The 17,297-nt window shown below is 56.7% G+C and overlaps 3 protein-coding genes across 3 annotated transcripts; 1 reads left to right on the top strand and 2 right to left on the bottom strand.

Moving 5' to 3' along the window:
• Positions 1 to 531: 531 nt before the first annotated feature.
• On the bottom strand, positions 532 to 4,946 carry LBRM_20_6090 (TATE DNA Transposon; the record flags this gene model as incomplete). The annotated part of the gene is given in 2 exon segments (XM_003723110.1): positions 532 to 3,573; positions 3,576 to 4,946. Coding segments are annotated over 2 exon segments (4,413 nt in total).
• A 1,961-nt stretch (positions 4,947 to 6,907) lies between these two features.
• On the top strand, positions 6,908 to 11,418 carry LBRM_20_6080 (TATE DNA Transposon; the record flags this gene model as incomplete). The annotated part of the gene is given in 2 exon segments (XM_003723109.1): positions 6,908 to 9,838; positions 9,841 to 11,418. Coding segments are annotated over 2 exon segments (4,509 nt in total).
• A 606-nt stretch (positions 11,419 to 12,024) lies between these two features.
• Positions 12,025 to 16,976, bottom strand: LBRM_20_6070 (TATE DNA Transposon; the record flags this gene model as incomplete). The annotated part of the gene is given in 2 exon segments (XM_003723108.1): positions 12,025 to 13,998; positions 14,001 to 16,976. Coding segments are annotated over 2 exon segments (4,950 nt in total).
• Positions 16,977 to 17,297: the final 321 nt, after the last annotated feature.

Raw genomic sequence — 17,297 nt, 5'->3', positions numbered from 1 at the left:
GGCGCGTGTCGTAGTGGACGCGCGGGACGTGATGTTTGGGGATCACGCGGTTCAGCAGGGGCTCCGTGATGAGGCGTCGTCGTCCTTTCAGCTCCGGCACCGTGAAGACGTTCACGCCGTGCATGCCCTCTGGCAATTGCACCTGGGCGCCGATGTCGCTGATCGGGCACGGTTCGAACTTGCCCATCTCGACCGCCTGTTGGATTTCTGCCGCTGTGAGCGCACACTTTTTGATGGTCCGTGAGGTCCTCAACCCATCGTAGAAGGAGGGATCCAGAAAGCACTGGATTCGCTGGAGAAACCGCTTCGTTGAGGCGCGTTTTGTCGGCATCGCGAGCACGGTATCCATGTCCAGTGGTGTGTTCCGTTTCAGGTGCAGCGGCCACTGCTTCACGAGTGCCGGTCGCTCCGTCAGCACTTGGATGAAACCGGACATCTGGTCCACCATGGCCGACACCTCCTGTGGTGCGATTCCGAGATTCGCGCACGATGACTCTTGCGATCGAAAACGGAACACGGAAGCCGCAGCCTCTAGAGGGTCTGGAATAGCGCTCTTCCGGCGTTGTCCCTTGCGGTCTCGGCCTCCACCGTAGGCTGCTGGCCATACCCAAGATAGCGCAGCAGCGTGGCCTGCTTCGCGTGCCCGGAAATCATCATCAGGTCCTTCAACGGGACACCCGCTTCCGCCATACAACGGAGCGCACCTTTCCGGATCGAGGGCAGCTGTGCACCTCGCATCTCTCTTCGCACCTCCTGGGCGATCAGCGCCCGCAGCTCCTCCACGTGTGGTGCAAAGAGCTCCTCGGATGGTTTCTTCTGGACCAGCATCTCCTGCAGCGTCGCTGCGAGGTCCCTCGTTAGCATCGATGGGACCGGGTAAGGGCCGCGTGTTTTGGCACCCTTTCCCTTGCGGATCGTCAGCGTGACCTTCACGTATGTATCTGTCGATGCTCCCGGGAAAAGCGTCACGTCCTTCGCTCGGAGCGTGGAAATGTCGCACGCTCGTGCTGCGAATCCCCACATCATGGCGAGGAACAGCGCGGCGCGTGGATGGCCTAAGCGGAGCCGTTTGGAGATCCTCTCGACCTGTGGACGCGAAACGAAGGGAGGCGCATCCGGCACCGACTCCTTCATGTAACGCTGCACCGTGCCAAAAGCGCTTCGCCACTCGGGATCGTCCTGAAGGCGAATACCCCGCGTCTGCGTCGAGTAGAGCGGCAGGTCGCGCAGCGCACCCGCTACCGCGGCAAAGGCCTTCGCGGTGGTTGCCCACTTCCATTTGCGGGCCCTTGCGGTCGACAGAATCAAGTCGATGCATGCCGCCGGAAAGCGCATGAGCATCTGTTCCGAGTTCATCGACTTGATTCGCGTCAACCATCGCAAGTGGTGTGCGCGAGTGTCGGGCCTCACCAAGTTCCATGCGAGCTGTGAGATGTGTGGCGGTTTCGCGGCGAAGAGGAACCAGTTTCTCGGGCAGACCTCTGCCTCTTCGTTTTTTGAAAGAGGCCTGCCCTGCATGTTTAAAGGATTGGAGCGGAGGCTTTCGAGAGCGCGCATTGCCTCTGCCGAGATGTTCGCGTCGACGTCCGCATATCCATCACCCTTCTGGTTTCCTGGAGTCCTGTACGTCACGCCGTCCTCCTCGTCCTCTTGGAGTGGGTCCCTTCCGGCGCCGTCGCCTGGCCATCTTTTTCTCTTCACCAGGCGCGGCCGTTGGCCATCGGACGGATCCTGGTGTGCCTCTGATGCCGCACTTCGCGGAAGAGGAATGTATCGTGACGCGTGACGTGGGGCACGCTGTCTCTTCGACGATTGGTAGTGCGTCCACGTCGCTGGAACGTAGACTCCCACCGTTGCCTCCGAGGCGTCCTTTGTGAGAACGTAATGACTCGGATAGCGCACACCATTCATATCTTCCGGCGCCTCACGGAGACATGCGCCAAGCAGAAACCTGTATCCTTTAATCACGTCGTATAATGTCGGTAACGACGGTCCACGGACAAGGTACAGTTCGTCGATTGAGGAGTCGAGGGTCACCTCCTCGCTTCGGTTTTCTTCTCGAAGAATCACCCCATTCGGGTCGGTCGGCGAGGCATCGACCATGTGGATCTTCTTTCGGAGAAGCTTCAGCATCTCTTGGACGCTGTAAGGCTGCAGTGGTGTCAGCTTGTGCCTCACGCGTTGCTGTCCCACCGCTGTGTCGGTCAGACCGTGTGCCACACCATCGCCGACTCGCGCCAGAGCCGTCGCAGCCCACAGGTGATCCAGGACTGCTTCGTACACCTTTCTGGCATGTTTGTTCGCCTCCGCGAGGGTGATTTCTGTCCACTCAGAAATGCATTTCCCATGCTGAACGTGTGGTGACACGTTCGTCGGGATAATGCCTTCTGAGCTCACCGTGGCGTCGTTTGGCGCATGCTCAGGCGTACGTGTGACGGAGTTTTTCTTCCTCCACGGGAGGTCGATCACCGGCAGATCCTCATCCTCGGATGGAAATTCGCTCGAGTTTAGAGAGCGTGTTTTGTTTCCATTCCTACCTGTTGCGGATCTACCTGAGGAACTCGCGGGTGTTCTCCTGTCACTTTTCCTCGCGGCTTTTCGCCGTGGGAGTGGAGCATCCATTGCGGATCTCTCGGGACGTTTACGGGAAGGTGCTTTTGACGCGGGTACAGGCGTCTGTGGCGTGCGCTTTGTGCGCTCAGCCCGGTCCATCTTTGTGCGCACCGTTTCCTCCTTTTTCTTTTGCCGAGGAGGTGGCTTTGGAGCACGTGCTTTCGGCTGGTTTGCGCGCCTGGAATCCCGTTTCGGGTTCGTGGATTTCGTTGCGCGCCTTTCGCCACCACCCAAGTGGAAAGTGTCCTCACGGTCCACCGTGGTTTTCTTCAACCACGGTTTGTGCTCGATTTCGTTGTAGAAGAAATCTTTCCGTGACACCGGGTGGTTCGTCAGAATTTTCCTCATTTTTTCGAGGAAATATTCGCGTGGCGGGTGGTGTTTCGACGCCGCGTACAGCAGGCGCCGCATGCACTTTGCCATGTCGTGGCTATGGTCGATTTGTATGTCCAGATGAACGCCGAAAAATACGGCAGACATATACAAACCGCAGTCGTCGCTATAGCGTTCCTGACGTGGTGAAAATTCATTCACCAAACGCAAAGCTGGCCAGACCATTTTGAAGTGCTTACGCAGTTTTTCTTCCACTATGGGAGAAGGTGCGGAGTCGAAGATGCTCAGCTGTATTTCTGCTGAGTCCCGCGTCCCTTTCTCCAAAAGCCCTGCGATCCAGTGCTTCATAATGAAGATTGGGAAAAACACTACGCCGTGACGGTGCACCTTTGCCTTGAGTTGTTGCGCGCGTTTCCAATCAAGGTGCACCATCGTGTCCGACGGAACGATCCGTTTCTTAGGGAGGTACGCTTTGTAGATCACATCGAGTTCGATGTTCGATGTTTTCCCCTCGCGCATGTCACCGCCCCACATTTCTTTTGCAAATGACCTTGCGATACCGAATGTGGTTTGCCTCTTGTGTGCGGTGGCCTCCTGCGAAACGTCGGCTGTGGCTCCGTCGGGCGTTAGTTTTTTGACCCGTCCTGTGCCTCGCCTCCGCGGAAAAACTTACGTCGGTTGTCTCCGGCGTTTCCTCGGTAACCGTTTCGTTGGCCTGTGCTTCTTCCGTTGTGTTTTGCCGGACCATAGGTATAGTCGTTTGAATTTTGGTAATCGTGCTGGCTCTGGCTATTCCTCGGAATCCGCTGTCCGAATTTTTGTTCTTTCAGGCATTGTGAAAGCAAGTCTTTCATTTTTAGTAGGTTTTCTTCAGTGAGTCCCGAGAGTGCTTCGAATCCTGCCATGTCCAGTGCTCCGATCTGTGTCCCGTCGGCTCCGAGAATTGGCGCGTATGGCGCGCCTCCTTCTAGGATATCTGACCCGTCTCTGTTCGGAGCCCGGTAGGTATCACACGGATGTTTTCGGTGCACTCCGCTGCCCTCAACTGTTCTTGGTCCTGCTTGACTTTCGCTGTGTGCCTTTTCGAAAGTGATGCGGTTGAGGTGCTCTAACCTGTCCGTTTCGGGAACCAAAGGCACTTCGACCCGTGTCAAAACTTTTCTCCATTGCCGCATTCCTCCTGCACTGGTTTGTGCGATTTGCGTGTTGTATGCGAGTAAACGTGACGTCATGGGCTCGTCCACAAACATGGCCAACCATGCTGCAATACGTTGGTCGGCGGTGGCTTTTTGTGCCCGTGGTCCCGTCAAGCCCAGCAGAGTCGCGGTAGTGATGGCAATAACGGGTGTCATTTGTTTCGCTACGATTGCTGCCTCCATTTTGACTTTGTATCCCTCCAGTGGGTTTTTTGAGGCTTCTATGTTATCCCATATTTCTTCCCACCTTTCTTCCACGTCCAGCACTTGTTGGATTTCTTTGTCTGCGAACAACTTCTGGGCGTCCATCACTTCCTTCTTGATATTTTTTGTTGTGGGATCTGCTGCGCCAACACTCCTCAGTAGTGATTTTGTCATACCCTTACAGGCGAAATGAAAATCGGCATCTGTCATACCGCCTTCGCGGTATAATTTTCTTGTGAGTTCTGCCGTCATCTTTGTAGCCTCCTCTGCGACGAATAATTCGAGGTACTCATCCAGTTCTTTCTCGGTTAGTCGTTTGTCGGACATTTCCGATGTAGGTGAGTCGGAGGAAAGGGAAAACGTGCGCTTTTGTCGCAGAGATTCGAGTAGTTTCTGGAGAAACGTTTCTGAATATGTAGTCGTTTTTCCGTCGCTGGCCGCATGAACTCCACTTAGTGTGATTACTATATACATTTGGAGAAGAGATAGAGGGACAACAGTAAAGTAAGAATCCATAGAAACAGAGGCAAGTACATATTTGCCGACCTGTGGCCATAATTTCCAATCGGGAAACATTATGGTACACAGACGGTCACACATCACAAGTGGAAGTGAGGAGTCGGTTTCCGAGACACACACACTCACTCAGGATTCCTTTTCCACGGATACAAGAAACCGATTCAGCTATCGGTCAAATTTCCCAGATCCAACACCACATCCCACCATCCACCACCACCCCACCCCCTATAAGGTCAAGTGCCATTCGATTGCCTTTGTGGTTTTACACGCCGCCAATTGAATCCTTGCGACACGCTCTCCCACTGTACTGGAGAAATCCTCCCGAGGGCGAGTGCCAGGGTAGACGGGTTAGGGTTAGGGTTCCATTGGCGGCGTGTAAAACCACAAAGGCAATCGAATGGCACTTGACCTTATAGGGGGTGGGGTGGTGGTGGATGGTGGGATGTGGTGTTGGATCTGGGAAATTTGACCGATAGCTGAATCGGTTTCTTGTATCCGTGGAAAAGGAATCCTGAGTGAGTGTGTGTGTCTCGGAAACCGACTCCTCACTTCCACTTGTGATGTGTGACCGTCTGTGTACCATAATGTTTCCCGATTGGAAATTATGGCCACAGGTCGGCAAATATGTACTTGCATCTGTTTCTATGGATTCTTACTTTACCTTTGTCCCTTTATCTCTTCTCCAAATGTATATAGTAATCACACTAAGTGGAGTTCATGCGGCCAGCGACGGAAAAACGACTACATATTCAGAAACGTTTCTCCAGGCACATACTCGAATCTCTGCGACAAAAGCGCACGGTTTCCCTTTCCTCCGACTCACCTACATCGGAAATGTCCGACAAACGACTAACCGAGAAAGAGCTGGATGAGTACCTCGAATTATTCGTCGCAGAGGAGGCTACAAAGATGACGGCAGAACTCACAAGAAAATTATACCGCGAAGGCGGTATGACAGATGCCGATTTTCATTTCGCCTGTAAGGGTATGACAAAATCACTACTGAGGAGTGTTGGCGCAGCAGATCCCACAACAAAAAATATCAAGAAGGAAGTGATGGACGCCCAGAAGTTGTTCGCAAACAAAGAAATCCAACAAGTGCTGGACGTGGAAGAAAGGTGGGAAGAAATTTGGGATAACATAGAAGCCTCAAAAAACGCACTGGAGGGATACAAAGTCAAAATGGAGGCAACAATCGTAGCGAAACAGATGACACCCGTTATTGCCATCACTACCGCGACTCTGCTGGGCTTGACGGGACCACGGGCACAAAAAGCCACCGCCGACCAACGTATTGCAGCATGGTTGGCCATGTTTGTGGACGAGCCCATTACGTCACGTTTACTCGCATACAACACGCAAATCGCACAAACCAGTGCAGGAGGAATGCGGCAATGGAGAAAAGTTTTGACACGGGTCGAAGTGCCTTTGGTTCCCGAAACGGACAGGTTAGAGCACCTCAACCGCATCACTTTCGAAAAGGCACACAGCGAAAGTCAAGCAGGACCAAGAACAGTTGAGGGCAGCGGAGTGCACCGAAAACATCCGTGTGATACCTACCGGGCTCCGAACAGAGACGGGTCAGATATCCTAGAAGGAGGCGCGCCATACGCGCCAATTCTCGGAGCCGACGGGACACAGATCGGAGCACTGGACATGGCAGGATTCGAAGCACTCTCGGGACTCACTGAAGAAAACCTACTAAAAATGAAAGACTTGCTTTCACAATGCCTGAAAGAACAAAAATTCGGACAGCGGATTCCGAGGAATAGCCAGAGCCAGCACGATTACCAAAATTCAAACGACTATACCTATGGTCCGGCAAAACACAACGGAAGAGGCACAGGCCAACGAAACGGTTACCGAGGAAACGCCGGAGACAACCGACGTAAGTTTTACCGCGGAGGCGAGGCACAGGACGGGTCAAAAAACTAACGCCCGACGGAGCCACAGCCGACGTTTCGCAGGAGGCCACCGCACACAAGAGGCAAACCACATTCGGTATCGCAAGGTCATTTGCAAAAGAAATGTGGGGCGGTGACATGCGCGAGGGGAAAACATCGAACATCGAACTCGATGTGATCTACAAAGCGTACCTCCCTAAGAAATGGATCGTTCCGTCGGACACGATGGTGCACCTTGATTGGAAACGCGCGCAACAACTCAAGGCAAAGGTGCACCGTCACGGCGTGGTGTTTTTCCCAATCTTCATTATGAAGCACTGGATCGCAGGGCTTTTGGAGAAAGGGACGCGGGACTCAGCAGAAATACAGCTGAGCATCCTGGACTCCGCACCTTCTCCCATAGTGGAAGAAAAACTGCGTAAGCACTTCAAAATGGTCTGGCCAGCTTTGCGTTTGGTGAATGAATTTTCACCACGTCAGGAACGCTATAGCGACGACTGCGGTTTGTACATGTCTGCCGTATTTTTCGGCGTTCATCTGGACATACAAATCGACCATAGCCACGACATGGCAAAGTGCATGCGGCGCCTCCTGTACGCGGCGTCAAAACACCACCCGCCACGCGAATATTTCCTCGAGAAAATGAGGAAAATTCTGACGAACCACCCGGTGTCACGGAAGGATTTCTTCTACAACGAAATCGAGCACAAGCCGTGGTTGAAGAAAACCACGGCGAACCGTGAAGACACTTTTCACTTGGGTGGTGGCGAAAGGCGCGCAACGAAATCCACGAACCCGAAACGGGATTCCAGGCGCGCAAACCAGCCGAAAGCACGTTCTCCAAAGCCACCTCCTCGGCAAAAGAAAAAGGAGGAAACGGTGCGCACAAAGATGGACCGGGCTGAGCGCCCAAAGCGCACGCCACAGACGCCTGTACCCGCGTCAAAAGCACCTTCTCGTAAACGTCCGGAGAGATCCGCAATGGATGCTCCACTCCCACGGCGAAAAGCCGCGAGGAAAAGTGACAGGAGAACACCAGCGAGTTCCTCAGGTAGATCCGCAACAGGTAGGAATGGAGACAAAACACGCTCTCTAAACTCGAGCGAATTTCCATCCGAGGATGAGAATCTGCCGGTGATCGACCTCCCGTGGAGGAAGAAAAACTCCGTCACACGTACACCTGAGCATGCGCCAAACGACGCCACGGTGAGCTCAGAAGGCATTATCCCGACGAACGTGTCACCACACGTTCAGCATGGGAAATGCATTTCTGAGTGGACAGAAATCACCCTCGCGGAGGCGAACAAACATGCCAGAAAGGTGTACGAAGCAGTCCTGGATCACCTGTGGGCTGCGACGGCTCTGGCGCGAGTCGGCGATGGTGTGGCACACGGTCTGACCGACACAGCGGTGGGACAGCAACGCGTGAGGCACAAGCTGACACCACTGCAGCCTTACAGCGTCCAAGAGATGCTGAAGCTTCTCCGAAAGAAGATCCACATGGTCGATGCCTCGCCGACCGACCCGAATGGGGTGATTCTTCGAGAAGAAAACCGAAGCGAGGAGGTGACCCTCGACTCCTCAATCGACGAACTGTACCTTGTCCGTGGACCGTCGTTACCGACATTATACGACGTGATTAAAGGATACAGGTTTCTGCTAGGAGCATGTCTCCGTGAGGCGCCGGCAGATATGAATGGCGTGCGCTATCCGAGTCATTACGTTCTCACAAAGGACGCCTCGGAGGCAACGGTGGGAGTCTACGTTCCAGCGACGTGGACGCACTACCAATCGTCGAAGAGACAGCGTGCCCCACGTCACGCGTCACGATACATTCCTCTTCCGCGAAGTGCGGCATCAGAGGCACACCAGGATCCGTCCGATGGCCAACGGCCGCGCCTGGTGAAGAGAAAAAGATGGCCAGGCGACGGCGCCGGAAGGGACCCACTCCAAGAGGACGAGGAGGACGGCGCGACGTACAGGACTCCAGGAAACCAGAAGGGTGATGGATATGCGGACGTCGACGCGAACATCTCGGCAGAGGCAATGCGCGCTCTCGAAAGCCTCCGCTCCAATCCTTTAAACATGCAGGGCAGGCCTCTTTCAAAAAACGAAGAGGCAGAGGTCTGCCCGAGAAACTGGTTCCTCTTCGCCGCGAAACCGCCACACATCTCACAGCTGGCATGGAGTCTTGTGCGGCCCGACACTCGCGCACACCACTTGCGATGGTTGACGCGAATCAAGTCGATGAACTCGGAACAGATGCTCATGCGCTTTCCGGCGGCATGCATCGACTTGATTCTGTCGACCGCACGGGCCCGGAAATGGAAGTGGGCAACGACCGCGAAGGCCTTTGCCGCGGTGGCGGGTGCGCTGCGAGACCTGCCGCTCTACTCGACGCAGACGCGGGGTATTCGCCTCCAGGACGATCCCGAGTGGCGAAGCGCTTTTGGCACGGTGCAGCGTTACATGAAGGAGTCGGTGCCGGATGCGCCTCCCTTCGTTTCGCGTCCACAGGTCGAGAGGATCTCCAAACGGCTCCGGTTAGGCCATCCACGCGCCGCGCTGTTCCTCGCCATGATGTGGGGATTCGCAGCGCGAGCGTGCGACATTTCCACGCTCCGAGCGAAGGACGTGACGCTGTTCCCGGGTACATCGACGGATACATACGTGAAGGTCACGCTGACGATCCGCAAGGGAAAGGGTGCCAAAACACGTGGCCCATACCCGATCCCGTCGGTGCTGACGAGGGACCTTGCAGCGACGCAGCAGGAGATGCTGGTCCAGAAGAAACCATCCGAGGAGCTCTTCTCACCACACGTGGAGGAGCTGCGGGCGCTGATCGCCCAGGAGGTGCGAACAGAGATGCGAGGTGCACAGCTGCCCTCGATCCGGAAAGGTGCGCTCCGTTGTATGGCGGAAGCGGGTGTCCCGTTGAAGGACCTGATGATGATTTCCGGGCACGCGAAGCAGGCCACGCTGCTGCGCTATCTTGGGTATGGCCAGCAGCCTACGGTGGAGGCCGAGACCGCAAGGGACAACGCCAGAAGAGCGCTATTCCAGACCCTCTAGAGGCGGCGGCTTCCGTGTTCCGTTTTCGATCGCAAGAGTCATCGTGCGCGAATCTCGGAATCGCACCACAGGAGGTGGCGGCCATGGTGGACCAGATGTCCGGTTTCATCCAAGTGCTGACGGAGCGACCGGCACTCGTGAAGCAGTGGCCGCTGCACCTGAAACGGAACACACCACTGGACATGGATACCGTGCTGGCGATGCCGACAAAACGCGCCTCAACGAAGCGGTTTCTCCAGCGAATCCAGTGCTTTCTGGATCCCTCCTTCTACGATGGGTTGCGGACGTCGAGGACCATCAAAAAGTGCGTGCTCACAACGGCGGAAATCCAACAGGCGGTCGAGATGGGCAAGTTCGAACCGTGCCCGAGCAGCGACATCGGCGCCCAGGTGCAATTGCCAGAGGGCATGCACGGCGTGAACGTCTTCACGGTGCCGGAGCTGAAAGGACGACGACGCCTCATCACGGAGCCCCTGCTGAACCGCGTGATCCCCAAACATCACGTCCCGCGCGTCCACTACGACACGCGCCTCGGAAGACGACAGCGGCTGCGATACGCCCGTTACATGCTACAGATCGACTTCGAAGCTTATTACGACGCTATCCCGATCGCGGCGACACTCCGTAACAAGTTCGTTTTTCGAGCCAGGCATGACGGGCGATACTACCGCCTTCGTACTCTCCCGACCGGCGCGCTATGGAGCGTTGCCGTCGGCCAGGCGGTAACGTGGACGATTGTCGACATCGACACGCCCGTCACCATCACCACGCTCATCGACAACATTCTCGTGGCCGCACGCGAAGGTCAGGAGCGTGAGTTTGTGCTCGCGGTGCGCACGGTCGTCGCACGCATCAAGGCGGCGAACCTGATGACGTCACCCAACCGGGACGAGCTGGAGGCGATGTCGGACGAGGAAATCCTGCAGCTGGCGAGTGCCAACACCGTTTTTCTCGGTGAAGAATACACATGGAATGGCCGAGAGCGGCTGATCCGCAACTCGGTGAAGACGGTGGCGAAGCTGAAGCTTGCGCTCCAAAAGACCAGCCACACCATACGCAGTCTGGCCTCGCTCATCTCGCTGATCTTCTTCGCGCTCCATACCACGCAAATGAACCCCGCACGGGCATTCAAGCTGCTGAGAGCCTACCGAGGCCTATACCGGCTGACGTTCCGCGGGTACGACTGGGACGACGCGGTGCCGTACATCGACTCCTCCGTGGCGCGGTCGCTGCAGGAGATCGGCGGCGCACTGGTGCAGAATCCGTGGTGGAAAATCTCGGACGAGAGACACCCAACGACGGACGAGGCGACCTATGACGCGGTGGCCTTCACCGACGCGTCGCTGGAAGGGTGGGGTGCTGTACTTCACCTCCGCGACGCGGGCGCCACAGAAATGTGGACCTATCGGCAGCGCTGGACCGAGGACCTGGAACGGCAACTCGGCGGCGACGACGGCGAGGCGGAACGCGTCCTCGAAAAACTGCGCCAGTACCAGCTGCGTCGCCGCGTCCGCTCGGGTGGCCGGTTCGAGGACTCATTCATAACAGAAACACATATTTCCGACCTGTGGCCATAATTTCCAATCGGGAAACATTATGGCACCCAGCCTGTATATTTCGCAAATCCATCACCACATCCCACCAACCACCCCCATCCCCCTTCCAGTTCTTTTGCCCAGACAAATTAACCCGGCCAACTATAAGGTCAAGTGCCATTCGATTGCCTTTGTGGTTTTACACGCCGCCAATGGAACCCTAACCCTAACCCTAACCCTAACCCTAATGCCACCGTCCTGTGTGATAGGGTGCTCGCGAAGATATGGATTTCTTGAAGACAAGTAAAGGGCGAGAAGGGAGAAAGATTTGTGGAAGGCAGATGGGTATGGAACTAATCTTCGCGACCCCATTGGGAAGCGGCAAGGCAGGCACGCAACCACGACCGCGGCGCCGCGTCATGATTATGCCGCCGGCCTCCTCTACCGCGTTCAGTCGCGTGAGGAGCACATCAAGTCGTCTTGGACTTCTTTCGTGTGCTTTTTCTTATGGCTTGGCACCGGTACCGGGGAAGCCTCCCCCCCATAGCACGCGGTTAGCCATCCATAACTTGTGAGCGATGTCGTCGCACCGTCCTCCGGAGAGTCGGCCGTCAGGTTCCGGCTCCCCTCGGATGTTTCTGGTGACGATCATATCTCGCCGCCCTCCTCGCGGCGCCGCTCTTCGCATAGCGGGCACCACGTGTGCCGGAGGAACGGCACGCCAAACGGTTCAACCCGGTGAACCTCCAGCGATCCTGTCGCGTCCACCCCGAAGTGTCGCGAGTAGGCGTCCGCCGGATTCCGCGCACCCTCGACGTAGAAAAAGACTACGTCGATCCCTCTGTTGTACCAGAGGTCGTAGGTGTACTCGAAAAGTTTGTTCAAGGCGTAGCCTCTGCCAATGCCGCCGAAACCGTTCAGGTGTTTCTGCGCAATGACAATCGCACGGTGGTCCGTGGCAAGCGCGATTCGCGCTCCGTTGGGAACCCTGTGGTGCTCCACCAGGTGTCGCAGCATTAGTTGAGCCGCGCGTGGTTCCGCGTGTGCCGAGTACCGCGCCTGGAAGCGGTCTGCCTGCAGGTCTGGGTCCTCGAACCGGCCACCCGAGCGGACGCGGCGACGCAGCTGGTACTGGCGCAGTTTTTCGAGGACGCGTTCCGCCTCGCCGTCGTCGCCGCCGAGTTGCCGTTCCAGGTCCTCGGTCCAGCGCTGCCGATAGGTCCACATTTCTGTGGCGCCCGCGTCGCGAAGGTGAAGTACAGCACCCCACCCCTCCAGCGACGCGTCGGTGAAGGCCACCGCGTCATAGGTCGCCTCGTCCGTCGTTGGGTGTCTCTCGTCCGAGATTTTCCACCACGGATTCTGTACCAGTGCGCCGCCGATCTCCTGCAGCGACCGCGCCACGGAGGAGTCGATGTACGGCACCGCGTCGTCCCAGTCGTACCCGCGGAACGTCAGCCGGTATATGCCTCGGTAGGCTCTCAGCAGCTTGAATGCCCGTGCGGGGTTCATTTGCGTGGTGTGGAGCGCGAAGAAGATCAGCGAGATGAGCGAGGCCAGACTGCGTATGGTGTGGCTGGTCTTTTGGAGCGCAAGCTTCATCTTCGCCACCGTCTTCACCGAGTTGCGGATCAGACGCTCTCGGCCATTCCATGTGTATTCTTCACCGAGAAAAACGGTGTTGGCACTCGCCAGCTGCAGGATTTCCTCGTCCGACATCGCCTCCAGCTCGTCCCGGTTTGGTGACGTCATCAGGTTCGCCGCCTTGATGCGTGCGACGACCGTGCGCACCGCGAGCACAAACTCACGCTCCTGGCCTTCGCGTGCGGCCACGAGAATGTTGTCGATGAGCGTGGTGATGGTGACGGGCGTGTCGATGTCGACAATCGTCCACGTCACCGCCTGGCCGACGGCAACGCTCCATAGCGCGCCGGTCGGGAGAGTACGAAGGCGGTAGTATCGCCCGTCATGCCTGGCTCGAAAAACGAACTTGTTACGGAGTGTCGCCGCGATCGGGATAGCGTCGTAATAAGCTTCGAAGTCGATCTGTAGCATGTAACGGGCGTATCGCAGCCGCTGTCGTCTTCCGAGGCGCGTGTCGTAGTGGACGCGCGGGACGTGATGTTTGGGGATCACGCGGTTCAGCAGGGGCTCCGTGATGAGGCGTCGTCGTCCTTTCAGCTCCGGCACCGTGAAGACGTTCACGCCGTGCATGCCCTCTGGCAATTGCACCTGGGCGCCGATGTCGCTGATCGGGCACGGTTCGAACTTGCCCATCTCGACCGCCTGTTGGATTTCCGCCGTTGTGAGCACGCACTTTTTGATGGTCCTCGACGTCCGCAACCCATCGTAGAAGGAGGGATCCAGAAAGCACTGGATTCGCTGGAGAAACCGCTTCGTTGAGGCGCGTTTTGTCGGCATCGCGAGCACGGTATCCATGTCCAGTGGTGTGTTCCGTTTCAGGTGCAGCGGCCACTGCTTCACGAGTGCCGGTCGCTCCGTCAGCACTTGGATGAAACCGGACATCTGGTCCACCATGGCCGACACCTCCTGTGGTGCGATTCCGAGATTCGCGCACGATGACTCTTGCGATCGAAAACGGAACACGGAAGCCGCCGCCTCTAGAGGGTCTGGAATAGCGCTCTTCCGGCGTTGTCCCTTGCGGTCTCGGCCTCCACCGTAGGCTGCTGGCCATACCCAAGATAGCGCAGCAGCGTGGCCTGCTTCGCGTGCCCGGAAATCATCATCAGGTCCTTCAACGGGACACCCGCTTCCGCCATACAACGGAGCGCGCCTTTTCGGATCGAGGGCAGCTGTGCACCTCGCATCTCTGTTCGCACCTCCTGGGCGATCAGCGCCCGCAGCTCCTCCACGTGTGGTGAGAAAAGCTCCTCGGATGGTCTTTTCTCGACCAGCATCTCCTGCAGCGTCGCTGCGAGGTCCCTCGTTAGCATCGATGGGATCGGGTATGGGCCACGTGTTTTGGCACCCTTTCCCTTGCGGATCGTCAGCGTGACCTTCACGTATGTATCCGTCGATGTACCCGGGAACAGCGTCACGTCCTTTGCTCGGAGCGTGGAAATGTCGCACGCTCGTGCTGCGAATCCCCACATCATGGCGAGGAACAGCGCGGCGCGTGGATGGCCTAACCGGAGCCGTTTGGAGATCCTCTCGACCTGTTGACGCGAAACGAAGGGAGGCGCATCCGGCACCGACTCCTTCATGTAACGCTGCACCGTGCCAAAAGCGCTTCGCCACTCGGGATCGTCCTGGAGGCGAATACCCCGCGTCTGCGTCGAGTAGAGCGGCAGGTCGCGCAGCGCACCCGCTACCGCGGCAAAGGCCTTCGCGGTGGTTGCCCACTTCCATTTGCGGGCCCTTGCGGTCGACAGAATCAAGTCGATGCATGCCGCCGGAAAGCGCATGAGCATCTGTTCCGAGTTCATCGACTTGATTCGCGTCAACCATCGCAAGTGGTGTGCGCGGGTGTCGGGCCTCACCAAGTTCCATGCGAGCTGTGAGATGTGTGGCGGTTTCGCGGCGAAGAGGAACCAGTTTCTCGGGCAGACCTCTGCCTCTTCGTTTTTTGAAAGAGGCCTGCCCTGCATGTTTAAAGGATTGGAGCGGAGGCTTTCGAGAGCGCGCATTGCCTCTGCCGAGATGTTCGCGTCGACGTCCGCGTACCCATCACCCTTCTGGTTTCCTGGAGTCCTGTACGTCGCGCCGTCCTCCTCGTCCTCTTGGAGTGGGTCCCTTCCGGCGCCGTCGCCTGGCCATCTTTTTCTCTTCACCAGGCGCGGCCGTTGGCCATCGGACGGATCCTGGTGTGCCTCTGATGCCGCACTTCGCGGAAGAGGAATGTATCGTGACGCGTGACGTGGGGCACGCTGTCTCTTCGACGATTGGTAGTGCGTCCACGTCGCTGGAACGTAGACTCCCACCGTTGCCTCCGAGGCGTCCTTTGTGAGAACGTAATGACTCGGATAGCGCACGCCATTCACATCTGCCGGCGCCTCACGGAGACATGCGCCAAGCAGAAACCTGTATCCTTTAATCACGTCGTATAATGTCGGTAACGACGGTCCACGGACAAGGTACAGTTCGTCGATTGAGGAGTCGAGGGTCACCTCCTCGCTTCGGTGTTCTTCTCGAAGAATCACCCCATTCGGGTCGGTCGGCGAGGCATCGACCATGTGGATCTTCTTTCGGAGAAGCTTCAGCATCTCTTGGACGCTGTAAGGCTGCAGTGGTGTCAGCTTGTGCCTCACGCGTTGCTGTCCCACCGCCGTGTCGGTCAGACCGTGTGCCACACCGTCGCCCACTCGCGCCAGAGCCGTCGCAGCCCACAGGTGATCCAGGACTGCTTCGTACACCTTTCTGGCATGTTTGTTCGCCTCCGCGAGGGTGATTTCTGTCCACTCAGAAATGCATTTCCCATGCTGAACGTGTGGTGACACGTTCGTCGGGATAATGCCTTCTGAGCTCACCGTGGCGTCGTTTGGCGCATGCTCAGGCGTACGTGTGACGGAGTTTTTCTTCCTCCACGGGAGGTCGATCACCGGCAGATCCTCATCCTCGGATGGAAATTCGCTCGAGTTTAGAGAACGTGTTTTGTTTCCATTCCTACCTGAGGAATTCGCTGGTGTTCTCCTGTCACTGTTCCTCGCGGCTTTTCGCCGTGGGAGTGGAGCATCCATTGAGGATCTCTCCGGACGTTTACGAGAAGGTGCTTTTGACGCGGGTACAGGCGTCTGTGGCTTGCGCTTTGTGCGCTCAGCCCGGTCCATCTTTTTGCGCCCTGTTTCCTCCTTTTTCTTTTGTCGAGGAGGTGGCTGTGGAGCACGTGCTTTTGGCTGGTTTGCGCGCCTGGAATCCCGTTTCGGGTTCGTGGATTTCGTTGCGCGCCTCTCGCCACCACCCAAGTGGAAAGTGTCCTCACGGTCCACCGTGGTTTTCTTCAACCACGGCTTGTGCTCGATTTCGTTGTAAAAGAAATCTTTCCGTGACACCGGGTGGTTCGTCAGAATTTTCCTCATTTTCTCGAAGAAATATTCGCGTGGCGGACGGTGTTTCGACGCTGCGTACAGCAGGCGCCGCATGCGCTTTGCCATATCTCGGCTATGGTCGATTTGTATGTCCAGATGATCGCCGAAAAATACGGCAGACATGTACAAACCGCAGTCGTCGCTATAGCGTTCCTGACGTGGTGAAAATTCATTCACCAAACGCAAAGCTGGCCAGACCATATTCAAGTGCTTACGTAGCTTATCTTCCACTATGGGAGAAGGTGCGGAGTCGAGGATTCTCAGCTGTATTTCTGCTGAGTCCCGCGTCCCTTTCTCCAAAAGCCCTGCGATCCAGTGCTTCATAATGAAGATGGGGAAATACACTACGCCGTGACGGTGTACCTTTGCCTTGAGTTGCTGCGCGCGTTTCCAATCAAGGTGCGCCATCGTGTCCGACGGAACGATCCGTTTCTTTGGAAGGTATGCGTCGTAAATGGCATCGAGTTCCATATTCGATGTTTTACCTGCGCGCATGTTTTTTTTTCTTATGGCCTGGCACCGGTACCGGGGAAGCCTCCCCCACCGGGTGCCCATTCATTACGGTCAGAGGGCGGCATGCCAAACGGACATGCGGGGAGTCGCCAGAAGAAAGGAAACTAGTCGGTCAGCCGCCGAAAAAACAATCAAGCTACAAGCGCCAGCACCAGCGGGGCACGCAGGGACGCACGTACACGAATCCAGGCGGCGCTGCGGTCGCCAAATCTACAAAAACGGAAGCTGCAGAACCCGAAGGGATCGCTGGGAACAATCGGGAACCCATGCCGCAGAGGAAACTACAAAGTCAAAACTACAAACGCACAAAAGTAGAAAAACAGGGTGGGCTGAAAAGAAAGGGGAACTGGGTGGATGATGGGC

This window comes from Leishmania braziliensis (assembly GCF_000002845.2).
Source record: "Leishmania braziliensis MHOM/BR/75/M2904 contig, possible fusion of chromosomes 20 and 34".
Lineage (NCBI taxonomy): Eukaryota > Euglenozoa > Kinetoplastea > Trypanosomatida > Trypanosomatidae > Leishmania > Leishmania braziliensis.
Note: the sequence above shows the minus strand (reverse complement) of the source record. Positions and strands in the feature narration are given on the sequence as shown.